The sequence below is a fragment of the Panthera pardus genome, unplaced genomic scaffold (assembly GCF_024362965.1).
Source record: "Panthera pardus isolate Hobbes unplaced genomic scaffold, ASM2436296v1 HiC_scaffold_10, whole genome shotgun sequence".
In the NCBI taxonomy this organism is placed as follows: domain Eukaryota; kingdom Metazoa; phylum Chordata; class Mammalia; order Carnivora; family Felidae; genus Panthera; species Panthera pardus.
In genome coordinates, this window is record NW_026526655.1 from 3225846 (window position 1) to 3248831 (window position 22986).

General features: G+C 38.8%; 1 protein-coding gene across 1 annotated transcript in view; it reads right to left on the minus strand.

Moving 5' to 3' along the window:
* Positions 1-22986, minus strand: part of RBM44 (RNA binding motif protein 44) — a 47396-nt gene that overhangs the window by 5228 nt on the left and 19182 nt on the right. Inside the window, exons 9-15 of the mRNA XM_019445397.2 lie at positions 20026-20140; positions 18912-19040; positions 16660-16739; positions 16485-16555; positions 14280-14526; positions 8048-8193; positions 7763-7907 (exon numbers count right to left, since the gene is read on the minus strand). Of these exons, the coding sequence (XP_019300942.2) occupies positions 7784-7907; positions 8048-8193; positions 14280-14526; positions 16485-16555; positions 16660-16739; positions 18912-19040; positions 20026-20140 (912 nt within the window). The 3' untranslated portion in view covers positions 7763-7783. The remainder of the gene's footprint in view (positions 1-7762; positions 7908-8047; positions 8194-14279; positions 14527-16484; positions 16556-16659; positions 16740-18911; positions 19041-20025; positions 20141-22986) is intronic.

The window sequence follows — 22986 nt, forward strand, 5'->3', positions numbered from 1 at the left end:
ATGCACAGAGTTTCCAATTTTACCCCACCAACACTTGTCATTTTCTGTTTTTGATAATAACCATCCAAATGGAAGTGAAGTGCTATGTCACTATGGTTTTTATTGCATTTTCCTAATTTATTGCATTAGTGATAATGAGCATATTTTCATGTGCTTCTTGGCCATTTACATATCTTCTTTGGAGAAATGTCTATTCAAATCCTTTGCCCATTTAAAAATTGTATTTATTTATTGTTTTACTGTTGTTGAGTTGTAGATGTTCTTTACATATTTTGGATACCGACCTTATCAGATAAATGATTTACAAATACTTTCTCTCATTTTGTGGACTGCCTCTGTTGAGAGAGTATCCTTTGATGCTCATTTTTAATTTTGATGAAGTCTAATTTATCTATCTTTTCATATCCAAGAAATCATTGCCAAATCCAGTGTCCTGAAGCTTTTCCCCGGTCTTCTTCTAAGAGTTGTATAGTTTTAGCTTGTATGCTTAGGTCTTTGATCCATTTTGAGTTCATTTTTGTACATGGTGTAAGGGAAGACTCCAATTTCATTTTGTCCATGCTTTTAAAAATTATGCTTTTAGTGATTACACCAAAGGTTACAACATGCATCCTCTACTTCTCAGTCTGGTATCTACCGGTACACGCGTAAAAGGAGAGTTAGTAGAGCAGGACGAGGACTGTTCTCCTCAAGAAGATCTGCTTGCGAGGCTGGCCCTTGGCTACTTTCTAGGAACTTGGGTTTTTGGAAGGATTCCCAGCAATGCCAGAAGTGGTAAGAGTGGCTCACTGTACTAAAACTGTAAAAATAATGTGGTTTATGCTGAACAGCTGCTTTCCTTCTGAGAGTCTGAAACTTTGGTATGTGCTAGGCAGTGGATCCTATGTGACTGGTCACCAATAAAAGTATCGGGCCCAGATTGTCTAATGAGATTTCTTGGTGGACAACATTTCATATGTGCTGTCACAAGTCGTTCCTGGAGGAAACAAGCACATCTTGTGTGACCCCACTGGGAAAGGACTCTTGGAAGCTTATGCCTGGTGCCTTCTGGACATCACCTCACGTGGCTTTTCCCTTTGTGGATTTTGCCGTCAAATCATAGCCGTGAGTACAGCTATACGCTGAGTCACGTGAATTCTCCAAGTCAATCACCGAACCAGGGAGGGTGGGGCAGTACTGGGGACCCTCAACGTCGTACATTTTACCCTCTTCCCAACCTACAAGGACTTTAGACTAGTAACAGTACCTAATCCCCTTTCAACTGATTTACTACTGTCTTATATTTATATTGGACCCTATAAAATACCATTATTCTTGTTTTATACAGTCAATACTATTTGATATATACCACATTTTGATCTTCATTTCTCCTGCACCTCTGACCTTTCATCTAAAATCACTTTCCTTCTGAAGAGAGATCTCAGATACACAACCTGACCTTATGCCTTAAAAAGCTGGAAAAAGAACAACAAATAAAACCCGAAACCAGCAGAAGATAGGAAATAAGAAAGATTAGAGCAGAAATTAATGCTATTGAAACCAAAAAACAGTGGAACAGATCAATGAAACCAGAAGCTGCTTCTTTGAAAGAATTAACAAAATTGATAAGCCACAAGCCAGTTTGATAAAAAAGAAAAAGGAAAGGACCCAAATAAATAAAATCAAGAAGAGGAGAGATCACAACCAACATAGCAGAAATAAAAACAATAATAAGAGAATATTACGAGCAATTATATGCCAATAAAATGGGTAATCTGGAAGAAATGGACAAATTTCTGGAAACATATACACTACCAAAACTGAAACAGGAAGAAATAGAAAATTTGAACAGACCCATAACCAGTAAAGAAATCGAATTAGTAATCAAAAATTTCCCCAAAAACATGAGTCCAGGGCCAGATTCCAAAACCAGACAGAGACCCCACTAAACCTTGATTCCAAAACCAGACAGAGACCCCACTAAAAAGCAGAACTATAGACCAATTTCTCTGGTGAACATGGATACAAAAATCCTCAACAAGATATTAGCCAACCTGATCCAACAATACATTAAAAAAATTATTTACCACCACCAAATGGGATTTATACCTGGGATTCAGGGCTGGTTCAATACCCACAAAACAATCAATGTGATTCGTCACATCAATAAAAGAAAGGACAAGAGCCATATGATCCTCTCCATAGATGCAGAAAAAGCATTTGACAAAATACAGCATCCTTTCTTGATAAAAACCCTCAAGAAAGTAGGGATAGAAGGAGAATACCTCGAGATCATAAAAGCCATATATGAACGACCCAACGCTAATATCATCCTCAATGGGGAAAAACTGAGAGCCTTCCCCCTAAGGTCAGGGACAAGACAGGGGTGTCCACTCTCGTCACTGCTATTCAACATAGTATTGGAAGTCTTAGCCTCAGCAATGAGACAACACAAAGAAATAAAAGGCATCCAGATCGGCCAGGAGGAGGTCAAACTTTCACTCTTCACAGATGACATGATACTCTATGTGGAAAACCCAAAAGATTCCACTAACAAACTTCTAGAATTGATTCATGAATTCAGCAAAGTTGCAGGATATAAAATCAATGCACAGAAATCAGTTGCATTCCTATACACAAAAAATGAAGCAAAAGAAAGAGAAATCAAGGAATTGATCCCATTTACAATTGCAGCAAAACCCATAAAATACCCAGGAATAAATCTAACTAAAGAGGTGAAAAATCTATACACTGAAAACTATAGAAAGCTTATGAAAGAAATGAAGAACACACACACACACACACACACACACACACACACACACACACACACACAAATGGAAAAAGATTCCATGCTCCTGGATAGGAAGAACAAATATTGTTAAAATGTCGATACTACCCAAAGCAATCTACATATTCAATGCAATCCCTATCAAAACAAAACCAGCATTCTTCACAGAGCTTAAACAAATAATCCTAAAATTTGCATGGAACCAGAAAAGACCCCAAATAGCCAAAGCAATCCTGAAAAAGAAAACCAAAGCGGGAGGCATCACAATCCCAGACTTCAAGCTATACTACAAAGCTGTAATCATTAAGACAGTATGGTACTGGCACAAAAACAGACACTCATTTCAATGGAACAGAATAGAGAACCCAGAAATGGACCCACAAATGTATGGCCAACTAATCTTTGACAAAGCAGGAAAGAATATCCAATGGAATAAAGACAGTCTCTTCAGCAAGTGGTGCTGGGAAAACTGGACAGCGACATGCAGAAGAATGAACCTGGACCACTTTCTTACACCAGACACAAAACTAAACTCAAAATGGATGAAAGACCTCAATGTAAGACGCCATCAAAATCCTCGAGGAGAAAGCAGGCAAATACCTCTTTGATCTTGGCCGCAGCAACTTCTTACTCAACACGTCTCTGGAGGCAAGGGCAACAAAAGCAAAAATGAACTATTGGGACCTTGTCTAAATAAAAAGCTTCTGCACAGTGAAGGAAACAATCAGCGAAACTAAAAGGCAACCGACAGAATGGGAGAAGATATTTGCAAACGACATATCAGATAAAGGGTTAGTATCCAAAATCTATAAAGAACTTATCCGACTCAACACTCAAAAAACAAATGATCCAGTGAAGAAATGGGCAGAAGACATGAATAGACACTTCTCCAAAGAAGACATCCAGATGGCCAACTGACACATGAAAAAATGCTCAACATCACTCATCATCAGGGAAATACAAATCAAAACCACAATGAGATATCACCTCACCCCTGTCAGAATGGCTAACATTAACAACTCAGGCAACAATAGATGTTGGCAAGGATGCGGAGAAAGAGGAACCCTTTTGCACTGTTGGTGGGAATGCAAACTGGTGCAGCCACTCTGGAAAACAGTATGGAGGTTCCTCAAAAAATTAAAAATAGAACTACTCTTTGACCCAGCAATTGCACTACTAGGTATTTATCCAAGGGACACAGGGATGCTGTTTCGAAGGGACACATGCACCCCAATGTTTATAGCAGCACTACTGACAACAGCCAAAGTATGGAAAGAGCCCAAATGTCCATCGATGGATGAATGGATGAAGAAGATGTGGTGTGTGTGTGTGTGTGTGTGTGTGTGTGTGTGTGTGTGCGTGTGTGTGTGTATACACACATGGAGTATATACACACATACACACAATGGAGTATTACTCGCCAATCAAAGAGAATGAAATCTTGCCATTTGCAACTACGTGGATGGAACTAGAGGGTATTATGCTAAGCGAAATTAGAGAAAGACAAATATCATGACTTCACTCATATGAGGACTTGAAAACACAGAACAGATGAACACAAGGGAAGGGAGGCAAAAATAATATAAAAACAGGGAGGGGGACAAAACCTAAAAGACTTTTAAATATGGAGAACAAACCGAGGGTTACTGGAGGGGTTATGGGCTACATGGGTAAGGGGCACTGAAGAAATCTACTCATGAAATCATTGTTGCACTATATGCTAATTCGGATGTAAACTTTAAAAAATGCAAAATAAATAAATAAATTAATTAAATTAAATAAAATCACTTTCCTTCTTCCTAGAGAACACTCTTTAGTATTTTCTTTACTGTAACAAGTTTTCTAAGAAACAAATTATCTTAGTTTTTTCTTGAGGAAAAACATATTTATTTCACATTTATTCTTGAAGGCTCTTTTTGTGAGTAAAGAACCCAAGGTTTGCAGAATTATTTGATGGCTTCTGTTAAGAATCAGATGTCAATCTAATTGTTGTACTCTTTAGGTAAATTCTTTTTCCTCTAGCTGTTTTATACATTTTCTTTTTAGCTTTGTTTTATTAAGCAGTTTTTCTCTCATCTACTGAAGTCTTTTTATTTTTCCTGCTTGGGATTCGAATAGGATTTTACCGAATTTGTGGCTTGATGTTTTTCACCACTTAAAACAATATTTCAGCCATCTTGTTTTCCCCAAAATTATGTCTGTTCTGTTTTCCTTTTTTTTTTTTTTAAGTTTATTTATTTTGAGAGAGGAAGAGAGAGAGATAGCAGAAGAGGGTAGAGAGGGAGGGAAAGGGAGAATCTGAAGCAGGGTCTGTGCTGTCAGCACAGAGCCCAATGGGGGCTTGAACTCACATGCTGTGAGAACATGGCCTGAGCTAAAATCGAGAGTCAGGTGCTTAACCGACTGAGTCACCCAGGCGCCCCTCTTCCTTCTCTTTCCTTCCTATTAAAACTCGGTTGCACACACAGTGAGCATCTCACAGTGCCTCTCTCTTACCTTCTCTCTCATGTTTTCCAACCTTTTCTCTCTCTCTGCTTCATTCCACAGTTTTTTTCTCACCCATCTTTCTAAGTCTCACTTCAACTATTTGCCTAAGATGCCATGGAACCTATTAACTCAGTACTTTTAGTTTTTCATTTTTTGTTAGTGGAATTTCCATTTTTAAAAGATTTTCATTTCTCTGTTGAAATTCTCAATCTTGTCTTTTGCTCCCCTTACTATAATAAATCTGAATGTTAGCTTTTGTGTGTAATAAATCACCTTCAAAGCTTAGTAGCTTGAAACAATGGCCATCTATTCAAGCCTATAAATCCACAGTTCAGCAATGGGCTGGACTCAGGGGAGTGATTCTTCTCATCCTGGTCAGGCTCACTAGGGCCTTCAGGGGCAGCTGCCAGGCTGGGGAGGTGATCTCTGGATCTAGGCCAAGTCACACGTTTGGGGGCAGCTGGTTACAGGCTGGGATGCCTCGGCTGTCTTCCCTGTAATATTTTGTCCTCTAGCAGATGGGGGCTTCATGTGGTTTCAGAGAGCAGAGTAATCACGTCCTCTTGAAGACCAGGCTTCGAAATGGCACAACTTGTCAAAGCAAGTCAAAAGGCTGGTCCAGATTCAAGTGGGTGGGAAAACAGACTGCACATCTTGATGAAAGGAGCCTCAAAGTCACATTGCACACGGTCATGAGTGCAGGGAAGAGAACAGCTATGGCCATTTTTGCAATAGTCTATCACATATAAGAATATGTGTTTTCTTCTTTTTTAAAAAATGTTTATTTATTTTGAGAGAGAGAGAGTGCACGTGTGCGATAGAGCACGGGCATAAGCTGGGGAGGGGCAGAGAGAGAGAGAGGGAGAGAGAGAGAGAATCCCAAGCAGGCTCTGCATTGTCAAGGGTGGGAACCCGACTCAGGGCTTGGTCTCACAAATCGGAAGATCACAACCTGAGCTGAAATCAAGAGTTGGATGCTTAACCAACTGAGCCATTCAGGCATCCCTATAAGCATGTATTTTTTTAATGTGTCTGATAACTTAAACATTTGGAGTCCCTGTGGGTAATTTCTATAATCTAGTGTTTATGCTAATTTTCATTCATGTGGTCTCACTTCATTTATTAGTTATTTTGGATTGTGCATTCTTATTTACTAAATAACTGGTATGTGCAAAATTGTTGGCAGAAATGATTTGAAGCCTAAAATGATACTGCTTTATTCCAGAGAATTCTTGTCTTCATTTCCTCTAGGTGCATGAAAGAAATAACCCCAGATCCCTCCAACTTAGGAAACAACTTCTGAAGCTGAGTTACAGTCTCTCTGAGGAACTCTGTTTCTGGTTCAGTTACTTAACCTGCTGAGGTTCCAACCCATTGCTGAGAGTTCACCAACGCCCCATCTCCCTGGCTTCAATGCCATCCGAGGGTCCCTTAAACTAGCTCCCCCTCTGCCAATAATAGCACGGAAAAAGTGGTCCCGACACTGGGCACGTTTCCCTGAGACTCATCGCTGCACCCTGGCCCACCGATTCCTCATTACCTCGACAGCTCCCCAGTGCCTTGTTTAAACAGATATTCTTTAAATTTATTCGGCTTTTTGAGCTGCTGTCTATAAAAGCTGGCTTTAATCACCTAGACAGGTATAAGTGAAAACAAATCCCCATTCACTATAACAAAAGATCCTATGTTGGTGCATGTAATTAAAAAACATATACACAAATTCTTTGATATACTTTTCTTCAAGAGATGGAACTTAATCCCCTCTTGTGGAGTATGGATTGCACACAGTGACTCACATCTAAAAGAACGTGACAGAAACCATGGAGTGTGACAGGTCACAAAGAAACTGGAGCGTCCATCTTGCTCCGCTCTGGGGAAGCCAGCTGCCACAACGTACAGATACTGCAGCCCCGAGGAGAGGCCCATGCGGTGAGGCCCATGTGGCCAACAGTCCTGGGAATGAGCCGTCCTAGCAGCACATCCTCCAGTGTCCGTCAAGCCTCCTGATGACTGCAGCCCAGGCGACACCTTGCTGCAACATCACAAGAGTCCCTACGTTAAAACCACCCAGCTAAGCCACTGCTGAATCCTGACCTGCAAACTATGAGATGATAAATGTTGTGTAGGCCAATCAAGTTTTGGATAACTGGTTTTGCATTAAGAGTTAACTAATACGGTGTATTTGTTTTTTAATTTTATAATATCATTATTTTTAAATTTAACACTATTTCTATTTGAAAACAAAATCAATAGCTTAAAAAAAATTGTTTTTTAATCTTAGAGAATGCATGAGCACAAGTGGCGGAGAGGGACAGAGGGACAGAGAGAATCCTACGCAGGCTCCATGCTCAGCACGGAGCTCAACACGGGGCTCAATCCCATGACTCTGAGATCATGACCTGAGCCAAAATGAAGTCAGATGCTCAATCTACTGAGCCACCCATGCGCCCCAATAGCTTACAATGTTTAAGTAATATTTAAATATAAAAGATATGCTTAATTTACCTCTTGTTGCTTCTTTTATTCCTAACTGGAATCAGAGTTTTTCAAAACAGATGAAGTCATTTCCACAATAGTATTAATAGATAAGCCATTCAGAAAACCTTTATGATTTACTCTTACTTCCTGAAGAGCATCTATAATATGGTCTCTACGCAAAAGGAAAACACACATGAGCACTTGTCCTTTCCAAAGCAGCACATTCTAAATATGGGTAAGCTATTGCATTGAACTATATTTGTACATAAAAATGCTAAAACCACTTAAAACACAATTGAAGTCATTCATTACCTGCTAACTTCTGGATGTAGTTCAGCCAGTCTCTTCATGATTTTGGTAAAGCTACGCAGATTCAACGTATTTGGAGGTATGAATCGAATAGGAGTATCAGGTAATAATTTAGGAGATTCAATCTGTTTACAATTCTTCTTGACACCCTAAGTAAGCATGTTAAAGTTTTCTTAAAAGCAGGAACCATTATATAGACACGTCAGCTTATGTAATTAAAACAGAATTTAAAATTATAAATGGTAAAATCGAAATTCCTAAGAAATTTACTTTGATTTGGGATTATTTACATCAAGCAGATTTCCTTGAGCCGTGTTCAGAGCCATGTTAGTTAAAAAAAATGCCACACCTGTTCTCTAATAGTAGTTACAAAATATTTGAAGCTATGTCTAAATCAGTCTTTCTCAACTGGGATTCTTCATCTGACCCACAGAACAAAGGTATCAACTACTTTCTCAATTTCCCCAAAGATAGGACATAGCTAGTTCCATTTCTGGTGCACAGAAGAGAGGTTAATTCACCATATACAGTGGGTATCTTAGGCTTAGAGCACGGAGGCTTAATTCTTACCCAACCTGACAGAGGAAGGCTGGTTTACATGGTAACTGTAAATATCCTACATTTTATTTACTAAATATATAATCAATACAAACTATGTCCAGAAGTGGGCCACATACTATGGAGGGAAAGCTAGTGATGTAAATTAGAACCCCTTCCACTTATGAAAGTTACAATCCAATCAAACAGACGACAATAAAATGATTAATTACTATGAACTGTGAAAGTTGGCTATAAATTGTAGGAAACCACTGTATATCCCATAAAAGTTTAAAAAAGGAAGGGCTGAGACTTTAAAGTTTAAATAAAAAGACAGGCCGAGATATACAAAATATTATACCTATCCCAGAATATTACCTATTTTACTTAATTGCTTAATACTGTATCTCCTTCACTAGCTTTAGGCTGTATAAGAACACATATTTTTTGGTCTGTTTTGTTCACTGCTGCCTTCCCAGTGCTTAGAGTATTTATGTATACAATGGGTGTATAATAACTTGAATAAATGAAAGTTTGGGATACAATTGATAGCTCAGCCACAGAAAAGAGGAGATTTCTAAGAAAGAGCCCAATTACTGGCAAACAACAACACTAATAGTTACATCGACTGAGTGCATTTTCTGTGCCAGGCACGGTTCTAAAATTTTTTTTGTATTAACCTCATTTAAACCTCACAACATTTGCCAAGTAGGAACTATTATTCCCGTTTTAAGATAAGGAAGCTCAGACACAGAGATTAGGTAATCTGCCCAGTCACATAATGAGCAGACAGCAGAGAGGTTCTGCCTCTCGTTGTAGACAATAAGCCTCTTGTGAATAAATGAATGTGATGAAAAAATCTTGAGAATCTGAGAAAAGAAAGGTGACAATATCTCACATATTAAATAAGAATTAACTCGGAGGGAGGAGTCAAGATGGCGGCGTAAGGGCACCCGAAGCTTGTCTCATCCCTCCAACACAACTAGATAGTTATCACATCCTTCTGTACACCCTACAAATCAAGCAGAGAGAGAACAAAACCTGTGAGTCTACAAGTAGAAAAGTGACCACCTTCTGGAAGGTAGCAGGTGTGGAGAGTTGACTTGGGGGAGATATACTGTGGGTCCAGCCGTGGGGAGTGAGCCTGCTTATGGAGGCTACCCCAAAGTAGTATAAGCTTCAGAGGGCAAAATCTGAATTTTTAGCACTTTGCTATGGTGGGGGATGTGGCTTAAAGGTGCTCAGGTTGCAAAGTGGGGTGCAGTTGCACGAGTGAGAACAGGTGGTGCCAACGTGCTGCACGGTTCCAGGCACAGGAGCGGGACGGCCGCTGAGGGCAGCGAGCAGGGCGCAGGCTGTCTGCTCTATTTTGTGATAAACTCCAAACCACTGCGGGGTCGTACCACCACTTTCCTTGCAAGGTCAGAAAGCAAATGGCAAAAGTGCGGGGAGACCCTCCCCCAGAGGAACAGTGCCAATCCAAGCAGGAGTGCCTAAAATTTGGAGTTTTGAAACTCAGTTGCACATCTGAGATTAAAAAAGTTCAGACACAGGCAGGGTGAATGCAGAGTTCTGACGGAAACTGGGGGATGCAAGAAGGGTGACTGATTACTCTTCTGTGAGGGTTCCCTGAAGAGTAGGGATGCAATCTTTCATCCTGGGCTAGAGAGCAAGGCATGGCCATATTCATTCCACCCATCAGGCATGAAAGCCTTCAGGGGGCAAGACAGCGCCACATAGTGGAGGACAGGACCACTTACACCTGCCTGCCCCCCTGCACCCTGGAGGTGCATCTCCACTGAAATAAGTCAGCCTGAGAATCAGCACAGCAGGCCCCTCCCTCAGAAGACCAGCATAAACCCCTCTCTTGCACCAAGTCTATTGATCATAGTGCTGCAAAGCTTTATAGCTCCAGGGGAAATAGGATCTAGCTTGCTGTTTACTTTTATTCTTTAAATTTTTTATTTTTTTCATTTTTTTCAAATCCTTTTAAATTTCTTATTATTTTTAAAATTTATGTACATATTTTTAGATATGTTTTTTTATTTATTTTCATTTCATTTATTTAAAATTTTTGAATCTAGATTCTTTTTACAAGCAGACCTAAACACACCCAGGATCTAGTTTGTTTTTGTTTTTTCTTTTTTTGTTTGTTTTGTTTTCCTTCTTTTCTTTCTGGACAGAATGACAAAATTAAGGAATTCACCCCAGAGTAAGAATAGGAAGTAGATCTCATGGCCAGAGATTGAATCAATACAGATATAAGTATGATGTCTGAACTAGAATTTAAAACAATGGTTATAAGGATACTAGCTGGGCTTTAAATAAAGCATGGAAGACATCAGAGAATTCCTTCCTGCAGAGATAAAAAAAAAAAACAAAAAACAAACCTAAAATCTAGTCAAGCCAAAATTAAAAACGCCATAACTGAGATGCAAACCCAAATGGAGGCCATAAAAATGAGGATGGATGAAGCAGAGGTGCAAATCAGTGATACAGAAGATGAAATTATGTAAAATAATGAAGCTGAAAAGAATAGGGAAAAAGCTAACAGATCACGGAGGTAGATTTAGGGAACCCAGTGACTTATTAAAAAGGAGTAATATTTGTATCATAGGAGTCCCAGAAAATAAAGAGAAAGCAAAAGGGGCAGAAAGTTTATTCAAACAAAGTAGCTAAAAACTTCCCTTATCTAGGGAAGGACACGTACATCTAAATCTAAGAAGCACAGAGAACTCCCATCAAATTCAACAAAAGTCGACCATTGCCAAGGCATATCACAGTCAAATTCACAAAATATTCAGACAAGGAAAGAATCCTGAAAGCAGCAAGGTAAAAACAAAACAAAACGAAACAACACCTTAACCTACATGGGAAGATAGAGCAGGTTCACAGGAGCTCTGTCCACAGAAACTTGGCAGGCCAGAAGGGAGTGGCAGGATACATTCAACAAGCTGAATGGGAAAAATATGCAGCTAAGAATTCTTTAACCAGCAAAGCTGTCATTCAGAATAGGAGAGATAAAGAATTTCCCAGACAAATAAAAACTAAAGGAGTTAGTGACCACTAAACCAACCCTGTAAGAAATTTTAAGGGGTACTCTCTGAGTAGAGAAAAAAAAGACCAAAAGCAACAAAGACTAGAAAGGACCAGAGAACATCACTAGAAATACGAACTCAATAGGTTAACACAATGGCACTAAATGTGTATCTTTCAAGAATCGCTCTGAATGTAAATGGACTAAATGCTCCAATCAAGACACAGGGTATCAAAATGGCTAAAAAACCAAGATCAATCTATATGCTGCCTACCAGAGCCTCATTTTAGACCTAAAGACACCTGCAGATTGAAAGTGAGGGGATGGAGAACCATCTATCATGCTAATGGATGTCAAAAGAAAGCTGGAGTAGCCATACTTTTATCAGATGAACTAGAAGATCTAACAATTATAAATATTTATGCCCTCAATGTGAAACTCCCAAATTTATAAACCAGTTAATTAACAAACATAAAGAAACTCATTGATAACAATACAAGAATAATAGGTGACTTTAACACCCACTTACAGCAATGGACAGATATTTCTAAGCAGAAAATCAACAAGGAAACAGTGCCTTTGAATGACACATTGGACTGCGTGGGATTAACATATATTCAGAACATTTCATCATAAAGCAGCAGAATATACATTACTTTCAGGTGCACATGGAACATCCTCCAGAATAGATCACATACTGGGGCATGAATCAGCCCTCAACAAGTACAAAAAGACTGAGATCATACCATGCATATTTTCAGACCACATGCAATTAAACTTGAAGTCAACCACAAGAAAAAATTTGGAAAGCCCTCAAATACATGCAAGTTAAAGAACACCCTACTAAAGAATGAATGGGTTAGCCAGGAAATTAAAGAAAAAATAAAAAATACTTGGAAGCAAGTGAAAATGAAAACACAACAATTCAAAACCTTTGGGATGCAGCAAAGGCAGTTCTAAGAGGAAGAATATCTCAGGCCTATCTCAAGAAGCAAGAAAGGTCTCAAATACACAACCTAACCTTACACCTGAAGGAGCTAGAAGAATTGCAAATAAACCCTAGAGCCAGCAGAAGAAGGGAAATAATAAAGATTAGAGCAGAAATAAACAATGTAGAAACAAAAAAGACCTAGTAGAGCAGATCAACAAAACAAACAGCTGGTTCTTTGAAAGAATTAATAAAATTGATAAATCTCTAGCCAGACTTATCAAAAAGAAAAGAGAAAGGACCCAAATAGATAAAATTATGAATGAAAAATTATATGACAACAAACCGGACAATCTGGAAGAAATGGGACAAATTCCTAGAAACTCACAAACTACCAAAACTGAAACAGGAAGAAATAGAAAACTTGAACAGCAAAGAAATTGAATCAGTAATCAAAAATCTCCCAACAAACAAAAGCCTTGGGCCACATGGCTTCCCAGGAGAATAATTCCTATTCTTCTCAAATTGTCCCAAAAATAGAAGTGGAAGGAAAACTTCCAAACACATTCTATGATGCCAGCATTACCTTGATTCCAAAACCAGGCAAAGACACCACTAAAGAAGAGAATTACAAGCCAATATCCCTGATGAACATGGATACAAAAATTCTCAATAAAATACCAGCTAATCGAATGCACCAGTACATTAAAAGAATTATTCACCATGACCGAGTGGGATTTATTCCTGGGCTGCAGGGTTGGTTCAATATTCGCAAATCAACTGTGATATACCACGTCAATAAAGAAAAAAGAACCATATGATCCTGTCAAAAAATGCAGAGAAAGCATTTGAAAAAATACAGCCTCTATTCTTGATAAAAACCCTCAACAAAGTAGGGATAGATGGAACATATGTCAACATATGACCGCCATGATGAGCACCGGTTGATATAAGGAAGTGTTGAATTACTACACTGCATACCAAAAACTAATATTATACGGCATATTAACTAGGTGGAATTTAAATGAAAACCTAAAAAAAGTTAAAAAAAAGCCAATAAAAATGGTCAAAACATGAACAGCATGAAATGCTATACACACAACAACATGGATCAATCTCAAAGGAGCTCAGACAAATAAGGTACATGGTATCATTTATATGACATTCTGGAAAAAGTGAGATCATAAGAAAAGGAAATGGAACATAAGACAATATTCTGGAATGATGTTCTAGAATGCCAGGCACTTTGCTGAGCAGTGGAGAGATGGGAGTGAATGAGGCGACTTCATCCCTGTTCATGTGGTGTTTTAAGACCCTGATAAGGCAGAATCGGGGGCATATATAACACAATCACTTTATTTTGTGGTTTTAACAATTTTGTGCTAAGATTAACTGTGTAAAAAGGATGATGAGAGCGTAATTAACTACTTGCACAGCAATACTGTCTGCGAAATGAGAGACAAAAAAAATACTGGCAAGCACTGGTGAAGAGCCTAATTAATGGTAAAGAGAAATGAGTCTCTAGCCAGGTCTACAAAGATCTACATTCCCCCTCCACCGCCAAGAGCTACTGGACTGGCACAAAGAACAGGTTAGGCTGGGTCCAAGGTTCAGGTTACCATTCTCGTTCCCACTTCAAGATCCCTGATTCTAGAGTTACTTGTTCTACAAAGCTCCTTATTGCAGCCTGGCATATACAGAGACCATGTACGGGATCCATCAAGAAAACTAACCTCGCTGTCTTGCTCAGATCCCAGCTGCCTTGGCCTAGTTCTGGGCAATCTCGAAACAGAGGAGGCTGAGCTAATTTCCTTGCTGGTGCTTCTCTCCATTCCATTTTTGTAGGAAAGAGATGATGTATATTCTCCAGGAGTTTTCACAAGACGCACATTTACCGATTTCCCATTTATTTCTATCCCATTCATTTCTTTCACGGCCATCTTCGCATCAATGCTTTTTTTAAAAGCAAGGGATGCATACCTAACACATAAAAGCAGAAAACCGAAAGGTTGTTAATGACTTTAAATTGCCTCAAACTTCACTTTGTAACTACTGGATAAGACAAATATGTATCTTTTACAAGACAGCTGCTCTTAAAAATAAAAAAGTTACTCTACTTACCTTAGATTAGAATTAGGAAGAATATTTATTTAGAGTAACTGAATAAAACAAATTAAAGAGGGGAAATAAAAGATAGCATTTCTTATGAATTCTCTATTGATTTTATATTAAAATTTACTGGGAAACATTTGCAAAGTTGCTATCTGACAGACCAACACAGATTAGTTGTTTTAGGACAGCTGGTTATCCATTCTAAAGAAATTAGAATTAATCTCTATACACAAACATAACCTCCAGGTAGATCAAAGGCTTAAACTGTGGAAGGCAGATTTTAAAAACATTTGGCAGAATATGTAAGAGAATGTCCTCAGGACCTTGATAGGGACAAAATAAAAGGGCCAAAAAAGAAGTCAGAAAATCCAGCCAGAATTTTAACCATCCATCTGAAAATGAGTCACCTTTCTGTAAGCACCGGCTCTAGGCGTGTCAACGGAAGGACATACACCAAATCTGAAAAGGAGTTGTTTTCAAAAGAAGGGACTACGAATATATTTTCATAACCTCTTGTATTTTTCCTTTTGGTTGTGCCTTCTAAATTTCCACACAAAATGTGTAATATTTCAAGCAATAAAAAAAACACAAAGTTTTTTTAAAAAAAGATGCAACAAATACTAAAAAAATATTTCACATCAAGTGATACTTCAAGGATTACAAAACTAATTTAATGTAGTGAAATGTATTAACAACATACCAATAGGTCAAATTAACCAAGCACATGATCTTGAGTAACTCTATTTAAGACAAAATTCAACAACTATTTTTAATAAATTTCAACCCCCAACTACAGACAGGATATTTTCTTAATTGGTAAAGACTTTTATATCTGAAATAGAAAGCTATCATCATTAGTGATAAAACAGTTAAGGCCATTTCCATGAAATTATCACCATTACTATTTGATACTTTTGAATGTTCCTACAATCATCACAAAACAGAAAGTGGCACGATACATATTGGAAATGACTATATGCAGACGATGTAAAAAATAGAAAAGCCTCAACCAAAAGGTAATTAAAAAAATAAAAGTACAATTTTCTGAGCACTATTGGATGCTAGGCTTTACTCATATTGCTTTACTTATTTAATGATAGTTTCACAGCTGCGAAGGTACTATTGTTATCCTCACTTTACAGATGGGAGCCTGAGGTACAGAAAGGTTAAGTAACTTGCCCAAATTTATTCAGCAAGCTACTGATGCACCTGGGAACAGAACCCAAACCATAAGCCGTCTGGCTAAATTAATGGCAAATCAAAAGGTACAATGAAAGATTTGATTCAGAACAGCACTAATTGACTTCAGCTCAGGTCATGATCTCATGGTTCATGAGTTCGAGACCCACACTGGGCTCCGTGTTGACAGTATGAAGCCTGCTTGGGATTTTCTCTCTCCTACTCTCTCTGCCCCTTCCTGCCCAAATAAATAAATAAACTTAAAAAAAAAAAAAGAACAGCACCAATTGGGGCACCTGGGGGGCTCAGTCAGTTAAGCATCTGACTTCAGATCACGTCATGATCTCACGGTTTGGTTCATGAGTTCGAGCCCAGCAGCAGGCTCTCTGCTGTCAGCATGGATCCTGTTTCGGATCCTCTGTTCGTCCTCCCTCTCAAAAATGAATATAAAGAAAACCAAACGCCTCCAATTAGTGACTTTAGCTAATGTGTTTAACGGAGCTAACGTGACTCCCTCTACCAGGCTGGGAAACCTCCGTGGCAGTGGCCCTGGATTTTAGCAGGGCTGTGGCTGATGTCCACTACAGAACTTCTGGCACACGGCAGACACCCAGCAAGCGCACATTTACTGAATGTGGGACACATACCTGTAATTAGTTGAATCATAGATCGCAATTTCAGAAACTTGGTATTTCCGGAAATGAGACCTTAAGTCAGCCTAAAAGAAAAGTAAAAGTTTGTGAAAGGTAGGGAGAAAAATAATCGAAATATGAACAATTCATGGGTTGTACAATGAAACTCAAAAAATGAGTCCCAGCATACCTCAGAGACTGAAGGGCAGAGACCACCGACATGTATCAAATAACCTTTCTCTTTTCGTAAAGGTTCAGTATTTTTCATTTCTGCTTGTAGAGAAACAATGTAGAACAGAAGATGACCGTTATTGTTGTGATATCTGAAAAGAACCCTGAAACCTTTTTTCTTATGATTACAAAGCTCAGTACGCAGTTATTACCAAATATCAGCACTAGACTGAAGACCGAGAGCCTAGAGTACAGGTTGAAGGTTTGGGGGCCTTAAACCCATCATCCTCAAAACACAGAGACTGGATCGGTTGATACTAAGCCTCTTGCAGCTCAAAAACGGGTCAATAACGTCTAATCAGATAATCGAGTACATCATAACCAAGAAAGGCGTCTTTCCCTTGCCGTTGGTGCAGAGAAGTGCTGTCTACGATGCTGGATGCACACAGGATCCTAGCTGCCCCCATGGTAACACTGGCCAGGGTTTATGTTTATTCCTTTGCTGGGGAAGCATCCCACCAACAAAACCTTCAAAATCAGAAAAATATCAGCCTGTGGCAGTGGTAACGGCACATTGAAAAAAAGGGGGGGGGGTACAAATAACTTGATTTACATAGCACTTTTTGGGAACCACAGATATTAGGATTACAGATGTATTTTTGGTTTGATAAAATTCAGAATTCTTAGAATGCATTTTCACGGTCTCTATTTTGAAGAGAACTTGGTCTGAAATCAAGAAGGATTTACTGAACTGAGATTCTTTCAATTTACTGTCCAAACCTATAAGCTGGCACATCAGTGGTAGACAACAGATATCTGTTGAATGAATTCTTAGAGCAGCTTTAATTTGTTTCCTATTTGTATATAATAGTGGGAGAGTTTTAAGCTTGACTTTCTCACATTTCTCACTCTCTAATATACCCAGCACTGCATACGCGTCACCTCGTGTAATGCTCAAGGGCACCCCATGACCCAGCAACTGCCATCGTTTCCATTCTGTAGAGAAGGATGCCAAGGTCTTAGGAGTTTAGGTCACAAATCTCATTAAGTGGTGCTGCTGGGATTCAGGCAGAATCCTTCATCTCTAGGCAATAACAACCTTCTTCATTAACTTACTTCCTTTAATCTCTTGGTTTATAATGTACTGTTGTAGAGAAAATAGCGTAACTAATTATCTGTATATTTTTACACTGGGGTGAGGGAGCAAGGAGCTACAGAGAGCCAACGGAGACCCTCCTTTCACTAGTTCAATACAAACATGACCACTAAACACCCCACGGGCAGAACACTGTACGTAGCACTGGGTATGGGTAGTGAACGAAATACAGAAAAATCCGACCCCTCTGAGCTACTGTGGGAAGGCAGTCCACAGATCAAGTAAGCTATGTACACAGTGCGTGCCAAGTGATGTAGACAAAAATAACGCAAGGAAAGGAAAAAAATTAGTTGTGATAAAAGTAGATAAAATAATGTCATTTATGTTAAACTGCATATGTATATTACATATATGCATAAAGAAATGCATAAATTGATGGTAAAGTATATTAAGAGTGGTTAATGCAGGTTGGAGAACCTTCAGGTAAAATTTCCTTACATTTTATTTAAAAATATTAGTAAGCATTATTTATACAAGCCAAAAGACCCCCCTAAAAACCATTGCCATTATGTCAAAGAAAAGAAAACATATAGGCAAAAAATAAAGGAAGGGAGCATATATCTAGAAATGACAGAATGGCAATGATCACGGACACGAGAGGAAATTACAACTATTATAAGCAATTAAAGACTATCTAAAGATGGAAACATTCTTGAAACGAAATAAATTACGAAAGTGAGGGAAAGCAGACGGTTTTGATCTCTCATGCCCATTTGAGAGACAGCACTGGGTGCCTGACACAAACTGGGAAGCTGGTTCTGTCCACCACATACCCCTCCTGCTAGAAAACGTCTGCTGAGGGTCAAGGGAAAAGAGCACCCTGAAAGAGCACTGGTGTTGGCCTTGAGCGGTGGGGGAGGACGCGGACCTCTACCTGCGAACCAAATCTGGGATTTAAGCTTTTAGCAGTTTTCTGAAGGAGAAATGAACATTTTAAACGGATTTACTTTCTAGAAAAATTGACCTCCAAATGTCCAATGTCTTATTTTTTATATTTATAAAGGAAAGCCACGACAATAAAATATTAAAAGTTTAGTCCCCAGAATAACACAAGAGATGGCTACAAGATGAGCTACAGTAATTCAGGATTTCTTAGTAAACCGTTAACAACCAACCTTGTGTAAACTTTGGATCCCCTTTGTCCTTCTCTATTTGATTTTCTTGTATTCCTGACAAGTCAACTCCTGTCAGGTTTTCTTTAGCATCAAACCAGTCTTCACTTACGTCTCGGTAATTTTTGCAGCCTGAGAAATTAATCAGAAGTAGCTATGAATTATGTATGATGTTAAACTCTCTGAGAAATTATCTAACAAGCTTCTTAGAATGAATCAGCATGATGACAATTATTAGTTTTAGGTAAAAATAAGTATCAGCAAAGTATAAACCAAGCATAAAGATTCTTTGAGAAGGGTTTTTCAGTAGCCCCTGAATAAAAAGTACTATTCTGAGTGATCTGCTTCCCAGTATTTATTTGTTTATTTATTACTTTTTTATTTCAGAGAAAGCGAGACTGCATGAGCAGGGGAGAAAGGGAGAAAGAGAATCTTAAGCAGGCTCCAAGCTCAGCATGGAGCCCCACGTGGGGCTCGATCCCACGACCCTAGTATTATGACCTAAGCCAAAATCAAGAGTCAGATATTCAACTGACTGAGCCACCCAGGCACCCTTTAAAAAAAAAATTTTTTTTTTTTTTTAAATTTTAGACAGGGAAAGAGAGAGAGAAAGCTTGAGTGGGGGAGAAGGGCCACTTTTCCTTTAATTAACACTGATTCCCAGTTTATTGAAGGCCTTACTTTTCTGATCTTTAAGTGAAATTAAATTTTTATACACAGAATAACAGCAAACATTTAAAAAAGGGATTAAACAGTACTGCAGCTCTATGTCATTAAAAACTGAATTAATGATCTTTTTGGAATAATTATCATCTTTTTCCATAGAGGGCAAAACTAAAAACAAAGTACGACTTATATAGATGCAAATTGGACAGAAGAAAGACTTTTCAGATTGGAGAACATGAAGCAGAAGATTAAGCCTGTATGATTATTTGGCGTTAAATAACCTTACACATGTTAAGTAGACGTAACAAGAATGTATTTCACTTTCATAATCAGACTGATGACATTCAGTAAATTAAAAATATTTATTCTGATTTAATGAATGGGCACTAGGAATATTTTAAACTTTATTGAGTTTTCTGGCAATGACACGGGACTACATCTTTACACTGACCTTTTTCATCAAGTTTCAGCTGACTAAAGTCTATATCTATGTCACCATTTTTTAAGCCATCTTCCTTGGGTAAAGTATCCTGTTTAGGAGAACTATCGGCAGATAGTAAGGACATCTGAGGATTAAAATAATGAAAACAACAATAAATAAGGACCGATAGTTACTGGACACTATTCCGCAGTAGGCACTCACCATGGGCCCTGGTTGGCCCGCACGACGACGGAGGCAGCAAGAGCTCCACCATTTCCTTTGGCCGAGCAACTGCAAGGAAAGCAACCTGTTGCTTTACGTTGGCCACACGTAACCAGAGTAAGGATTTGAAGCCAGTCTGTGTATGGCAACTAACACCTTCAATGGTTAGCAAAGTGTGGCATACATACAACACAAGAAGTACTTGAGAGGCTTTTCAGAAGTATGCTAGTATTTTTCACATTAACAATTAACAGTAATATATTTAATGTGTGCTGAAATATACCTTTTATTTGTAAAAAGCAGTATTTCTTTATCACGTGTAACAGCTACTCTTTACACATTATTTTATTTTATTTTTCAATATACGAAATTTATTGTCAAATTGGTTTCCATACAACACCCAGTGCTCATCCCAACAGGTGCCCTCCTCGATACCCATCGCCCACCCCCCATCAACCCTCAGTTTGTTCTCAGTTTTTAAGAGTCTCTTATGCTTTGGCTCTCTCCCACTCTAACCTCTTTTTTTTTTTTTTCCCTTCCCCTCCCCCATGGGTTTCTCTTAAGTTTCTCAGGATCCACATAAGAGTGAAACCATATGGTATCTGTCTTTCTCTGTATGGCTTATTTCACTTAGCATCACACTCTCCAGTTCCATCCACGTTGCTACAAAGGGCCATATTTTATTCTTTCTCATTGCCACGTAGTACTCCATTGTGTATATAAACCACAATTTCTTTACCCATTCATCAGTGGATGGACATTTAGGCTCTTTCCACAATTTGGCTATTGTTGAGAGTGCTGCTATAAACACTGGGGTACAAGTGCCCCTATGCATCAGTAGTCCTGTATCCCTTGGGTGAATTCCTAGCAGTACTACTGCTGGGGGTCATAGGGTAGGTCTATGTTTAATTTTTTGAGGAACCTCCACACTGCTTTCCAGAGCGGCTGCACCAATTTGCATTCCCACCAACAGTGCAAGAGGGTTCCCGTGTCTCCACATCCTCTCCAGCATCTACAGTCTCCTGATTTGTTCATTTTGGCCACTCTGACTGGCGTTTACACATTATTTTAAAAGGAGACTCATTTAAAGAAAAATACAAAGCAAACAACATTATAGGTAATACACAGCTATGAAAAATTGTGAAGATAGTACACGAGTAGCTGAAATTTAGAAACACTATCCTACACTATACTGGTTTTCACATATAACCTGTCAATTTAATTTCATCCCAACCTATTATAATAGGTATTGTCTTAAAGCCCAAACTAAGATTATAAAAATTGTTATATCTGCACCTAGTATTATTTATTTTTTCTAATATTTTTTTATTAAATATAATTTACTGTCAAACTGGTTTTCATACAACACTCAGGGCTCATCCCAACAGGTGCCCTCTTACCTGCCCATCACCCACTCTCCCCTCTCCTCCACCCCCCAATCAACCCTCCGTTTGTTCTCAGTTTTTAAGAGTCTCTTATGGTTTGCCTCCTTCCCTCTCTATAACTTTTTTCCCCCCTCCCCCTCCCCCATGGTCTTCTGTTAAGTTTCTCAGGATCCATATATGAGTGAAAACATATGGTATCTGTCTTTCTCTGCCTGACTTATTTCACTTAGCACAATACCCTCCAGTTCCAGCCGTATTGCTGCAAATGGCCAGATTTCATTCTTTCTCACTGCCAAGTAGTATTCCGTTGTATATATAAACCACCTCTTCTTTAGCCATTTGTCAGTTGGTAGACATTTAGGCTCTTTCCATAATCTGGCTATTGCTGAAAGTGCTGCTATAAACGTTGGGGTACAAGTGCCCTTATGCAGCAGCACTCCTGGATCCCTTGGGTACATTCCTAGCAGTGCTATTGCTGGGTCATAGGGTAGATGGAGTTTTAATTTTTTGAGGAACCTTCATGCTGTTTTCCAGAGCGGCTGCACCCGTTTTACATTCCCACCAACTGCATCTTGTATTTTTTTTTTTTAATATATGAAATTTACTGTCAAATTGGTTTCCATACAACACCCAGTGCTCATCCCAAAAGGTGCCCTCCTCATACCCATCCCCCACCCTCCCCTCCCTCCCACCCCCCTTCAACCCTCAGTCTGTTCTCAGTTTTTAACAGTCTCTTATGCTTTGGCTCTCTCCCACTCTAACCTCTTTTTTTTTTTTTTTCCTTCCCCTCCCCCATGGGTTTCTGTTAAATTTCTCAGGATCCACATAAGAGTGAAACCATATGGTATCTGTCTTTCTCTGTATGGCTTATTTCACTTAGCATCACACTCTCCAGTTCCATCCACGTTGCTACAAAAGGCCATATTTCATTCTTTCTCATTGCCACGTAGTACTCCATTGTGTATATAAACCACAATTTCTTTATCCATTCATCAGTTGATGGACATTCAGGCTTTTTCCATAATTTGGCTATTGTTGAGAGTGCTGCTATAAACATTGGGGTACAAGTGCCCCTATGCATCAGCACTCCTGGATCCCTTGGATAAATTCCTAGCAGTGCTATTGCTGGGTCATAGGGTAGGTCTATTTTTAATTTTCTGAGGAACCTCCACACTGCTTTCCAGAGCAGCTGCACCAATTTGCATTCCCATGCATCTTGTATTTTTAAAGACAATACTGTTGTCCCCAAATAAGCAGGTTATATCACTGTTCCCACTACACTGATGAAAAAAAATCCTCCAGAACATTATATATTACTAAATTAACATGTTTTAACAAACTATGTGAGAAATGTGAGGATGTAAAAATCTGGCTGTAGATCTGT